The 5,154-nt window shown below is 42.1% G+C and overlaps 1 protein-coding gene across 1 annotated transcript; it reads left to right on the top strand.

The window, feature by feature from the left end:
* Nucleotides 1–156: 156 nt before the first annotated feature.
* On the top strand, nucleotides 157–4,779 carry T265_01351 (hypothetical protein; the record flags this gene model as incomplete). The annotated part of the gene is made up of 2 exons (XM_009165357.1): nucleotides 157–360; nucleotides 4,266–4,779. The coding sequence occupies 2 exons, from the start codon at nucleotides 184–186 to the stop codon at nucleotides 4,566–4,568; spliced, it is 480 nt and encodes a 159-aa protein (XP_009163621.1).
* Between the last annotated feature and the right edge of the window lie 375 nt (nucleotides 4,780–5,154).

Raw genomic sequence — 5,154 nt, 5'->3', positions numbered from 1 at the left:
TTTTTCACTTGTGCCTTTCAGGTGAACGACAACCACTGACCGACAAGAACAAAACAGACCCGGGAATCTTGGGCAAAAGCCTCGATCTTGTGTATCAGTCCGTGAATCCGTGAGGCACCTGATTTTGCTTCTGAAGGTCGCATTGTGGGCGCGTGGCACGAATCCTTCTCGCCAATTTCCGCGATGTCTGTGGTGGGTGCAGGCTTGACCAACCTAGTGACAGTCCCGGGGAATGAGGGTTTGTCTGGAGGTAAAGACCCGAAAGAAGTTGAGAGAACGGAAGAGGAAAAACTGAAAAAGAAATACCCAGGCCTCGAGACCAAGGCCTCCGCATTGTTGCAGAGGCGACTTAGTAAAAATGTGAGTTTGATGCGTTTATAGCTCAGATTGATATCACTATTACCACAACTTTTAGGTTCTTCATTTTTGTGACCAATGAAGGGTTCACGAAAGGGTGCGTGGGAATTCAGTAATAAATAGAACCTTAATTTGGTTCATATGCACTGCAATAGCGTTTTAGTGTGTTTGTTCCAGTCGCTCTCCGTCTTTGCGTAAGGTATAATGCCTTTTTTAAAATATAATCCCTGGCGACTTACATGGTCTCCACATACATGTGCACATGTAGGTAGAGACCGTGTAAGTCGCCAGGGATTATATTTAAAAAAGCATTATGATGGGAGTTTTGTTGACACAAATCAGTGATGCCTAAAGCGCCATTCAAAGACTGTGTATAACTATGCAGTCAAAGATGAGGTATTCATCGTGCAGGTCCAATTTGTATGTGACGAACTAACGATAAACTGTTTCCGAGCTTGTGGTAATAGCATCAGCCGTCCTTGTGTCTGGTATCGAAAATAAAACCTACGTTCTATTCACTCCACAAGAATTGAAAAAAACGAAGAGTAACACTTATTTCTGATCACGCTGGTCGGAAGTTGGGGTCACCGTGTTTTCCTGCCGTGTTTCCGAATTTCAGGCAAACAAGTGATGTTGTGGTCATTTACCTTTAGAGTTGCTGAGGCTGTGCAAGTCTAATATACCCTCTACAGCTTTCAATAAGACAGTCCAGTTCTGAATCGCGATTTCCCGTTAGAACGAACCAAGTTCCTTATCGCGTACAATGGATCGTTCATGGTCAAGGCACCATGAGCCGAGTCGCACATACAACAGTGCATGCGAAAAAACAATGCAACTATATTTGAAAGGGCGTGTGCAACAAACGGGAAAACATGCGAAATGTATGTAGATGTCAAAACATCCTTAGATGAAAACAGCAAAATACAAGATTGCATTCTGCCTGAACGCGCTTAGTAGGAAGCCTGTTACATAGCTCAATCAATAGCGGATGACGACAGGCAGCACTCGATAAAAAGAACACAATTCGAAACAGAGGGGGCTACTTGGAAACGAAGAATACCGTTGTAACTGCTGAGGTTATGACTGTTGCAGATAAAGAGCAGCAAGCCGAGTTGGCTACAGACCAGCAAAGCTATAAATATGTGTTCAGGGTGAAACGAGCTTTAACATCCGTGTCAATGCAACGGTTGTGAGAAGGGTCCGTTCGCACGGGGAACAATGAGAAATATAACGTGTGCGGAAAGCGACAGGATAAATAAGTCAGAAGCTTTGACTTACGACGCCTCGGGGTGTCAAACATACGTCTTTCTCGCACATGAAATGCACAATTTGAAGAACTGAAATCATTTTGCAATGATGAGCCAGTGGAAGTAGATCTTGTTTTGGAATTCACACAAGAATGTTGGATGGAGAGTTACGGAAAATCGTCCTGGGCATCTGTCTATTCGGATTAAGGAGGACTTCGCCGAGCCAGAGCCTAATCTGTACTGATGTCGGTGTCTGTCAAGCTTATTACAGTGTAGTCGAATTTGTAAACTTCAACCCAGTCAATCGATTGGTGGAAACCGTGATTGTCGGAGAGTGGGTTGAAACCCTTAGACCATGGATCTAGCCGGCTGCTTGAGTGAGTAGGAGGTGAACTCTGTGGACGGGCTTCAGTACATGCTGCAGAAGGGGATAAGTTCCATTCCACTCCGGTGTACCAAATGAAGATCGCGTGTTCATTGGCGCAAATACCTTAAAGCGGATTTCTTTAATGCACAGCTCTTCCCACGCTCTCGCCCACCAAAACTCCTGGATTTTCACGTTGCTTGTTGCAGTAACACCCTTCAATATGTAATTATTCACCCTTATTTCACAGGATCATCGGCAAACGAACCTGTGGCAGCTATAATCCTCATACATATACAGAGTCTACAAATGAAAATAGTATTGACAAATTCTCGGCACATCAACACACCAGACGTGAATAAAGCCATTGGTTTCACTAGAGGTTTTTAAGGAAAAACCTGCTGTCATACCAACTTTGGTGTAGGATGGCAGCATTCAGTATGTCTTTATATCTATCAAGTACCAATATATCGAAACAAGAACATTTTGATAGGCAATGAGCAATCAAATGAAACGCCATATACAAGAAAGAGGACATAAGATATAACGACCTAACACAAACTTTAATCAAGAACACGGAACCTACAACCAACTTAGAACTAAAGTGAACTCAGAAAATTGATAGATAGCGGTTCCTAGCAATTTTAACGCCCTTCATGTTGGAATTCTGCTGACATACAGGTAGAGACGTATTGTTGTCCGGAAGCAAGGAGATTTATTATTGGATGTGCATGCCAATTGAAATCACTTCAGACACTTGTCGAGACGTGACAACTAAGGCAAAAAAACAAAGAATCTGTACACGAAACAGAGTCCAGAGGCTCAGTGCACATGCCTGGTTGCGCCTTCGGTGGAAAGTTTTCCCACGGAATTCAGCGGAAAGTGCACTGTCGTATCCAATTGTCTGTTTGTCCGCCGGAATGGCACATCCAGTCACCATCATGGAAACATACTCAACGCTCAAGACAGCTAATTCAAGGCTTTCCAAGAGAGCTGGCACTAAGAGCTACAAGATTTACCTACATTACACAGCCGGAAACTACAGTGTCAGAAACTTGGGCAATCTCCCGGTCCCTGCTCTTAAATGATTAGGAACTAAAGACAAGCAATTTTGAAGGTGAAACGTGTAACTCGTATTAATGTCAACGCCTCCAAAACAAGCCTGGTTAGCTGGTTTTTATTATCAAAATCGCTAATTTAGAACTGGTTTCCTGAGGTAAACTTGAGCTGCCGTCTTCTTCGGAGGAAAGGCTGTTAAATCAGGCCTTTGAGCATTCTTTTGTCCTTAAAACAAATGGTTTGGTTTTGCTAACAATGCCTTTACTTACTTATCACATTTGGAATGTAGCTATTAGCTACATACAAAGTGGAAATTCAGGTGCTAATTATGTGCTCTCTATTTTCTATGAGGCTAGATATAAGATCTTCAGAATGTTTTCTACTTTTGGTGTGGAATCTTTTATTTTGAGAAGCAATATCTGAAGTTGAACTCAGCTAGCGTCTCTTTCGTTGCACTTGAATCTAACATCGTAACGCAAGTTCGTAGACACAAGTTTCATTCAGCTGACGAAACATCTAGATAGGCGATTTTGTTAAATATGGTTATGGGCAAACGTCAAAAAGACGAACTATGGATGGGCGAGTACAGTTGCCAATGGAGGACACTGGGGTATAATGGTGGTTATATATGACACTGAAATTGTGCTTTATAGTATCTAACTCAGAATATCCAGATTTAACGTTTGTTTAAATGACACGCTAAGTAGAATCACAGCTTTCTGCCTTAAACCATGTTAACACGTGGATATAAACCACCGTTACATAGTAGATCGATTTTTGAATGACCTTCACTAAACTAAGCCTTTCATAGTAAGTTTCTCAGATTAAGGCAAATTTCAAAATTTTCACTGACAGACTCACGCTGTGGGGGTACATCTGTGACATAAATGCAATCAACTCGGCGGTTCAGTCGGTTTCATGGCAGGGTTCAGGATGTTGTGCGATTATGAGATGGGGCGCTATGTTTTCGAAAGTTTTCAGTTCCTTATCTCGCAAACACAGTATGTGTTAGACCTATTCTGCAAAGAAAATCAACGTCATCTGAAATCCCTTGCTCGAGCATCATTATTTTAGAATACCAGGAGTTCAGTCATAGCATCAAAGTGGCTGGGTGATGTGTTATCAACACAGCACAATATTATTGAGTGGTTTTTGGGTTTATAGTAAGCGTAGTAGCAAAGCAAAAAATGTTTACAGCAGGTGTTTACCATTTGATGTTTGCATTTCTCTATAAATAGGCCAAATACTTCGACTCCGGCGATTACAATATGGCCAAAACTCATACAGGCAACCAGGATTTGACGAACAATGCACGAGAAGTTCTGACGGGACAGACAATCCCGAATCCAGAAAACATTCCAACGTTGAGGAATAAGACCGGTGTGAATCTTAGATACAGGTCTACGTGTGATGAGCCACGACCGTCAACTGAAACTGTCAAACCCGTGTGTGCACGGATATCCATCTCGAACGCACCTCACTCGCTACTCCCATCTGCAAATTCATCCCAGTTTCCCACCGACCCATCTGCAAATGAATAATTGAGTGCGTCATATGAAGTTGGATCTGTTTGCTCAGCAAAAAGCTACCAAAAGAGACGATTTTAATGTTATTTTTAATTCTTATTTTATTCTTCATAGTGCCGGTTGTTCAACCCTTATTGTCCTGATTAGTATCGGGGCAGTTTTGTCCGAATGCCGCTATTCAGGATGATTGTAGACAATATGATGAAAAGCTACCTTTAAACACAGAAAAAAGAACTTACCGGCCCAGTAACGGCGTGTGTGTTCGAACCAAGGTAGAGAAGGGGTGCTACGTAATTTTTGTTAGTCTGTAATAATTATTTATATTCTTAAGCGTGCCTGGTATTAAAGTAGGGCTTGCCACTTGGTTTATGAGAATGAGGACCATTTGTCAAAAGAATGTTTTCATTACTTTATCCGACGCACTTTAGCATAGGTCAACCTCACTGTTGCTGCCACTGTTTTTAGTGCTCCCTGAGATTGACACCTCCATATTGGATTCAGTGTGATTGTGTGACTTGCGACCCTTATAATATGGTCATTCATACTTTCCAGTTCCCTGTTAACCGAGGAAAAGCCTGTGGCACCTGGCACTACTGTTAAT

The sequence above is a fragment of the Opisthorchis viverrini genome (assembly GCF_000715545.1).
Source record: "Opisthorchis viverrini unplaced genomic scaffold opera_v5_14, whole genome shotgun sequence".
In the NCBI taxonomy this organism is placed as follows: Eukaryota; Metazoa; Platyhelminthes; class Trematoda; order Opisthorchiida; family Opisthorchiidae; genus Opisthorchis; species Opisthorchis viverrini.
Note: the sequence above shows the minus strand (reverse complement) of the source record. Positions and strands in the feature narration are given on the sequence as shown.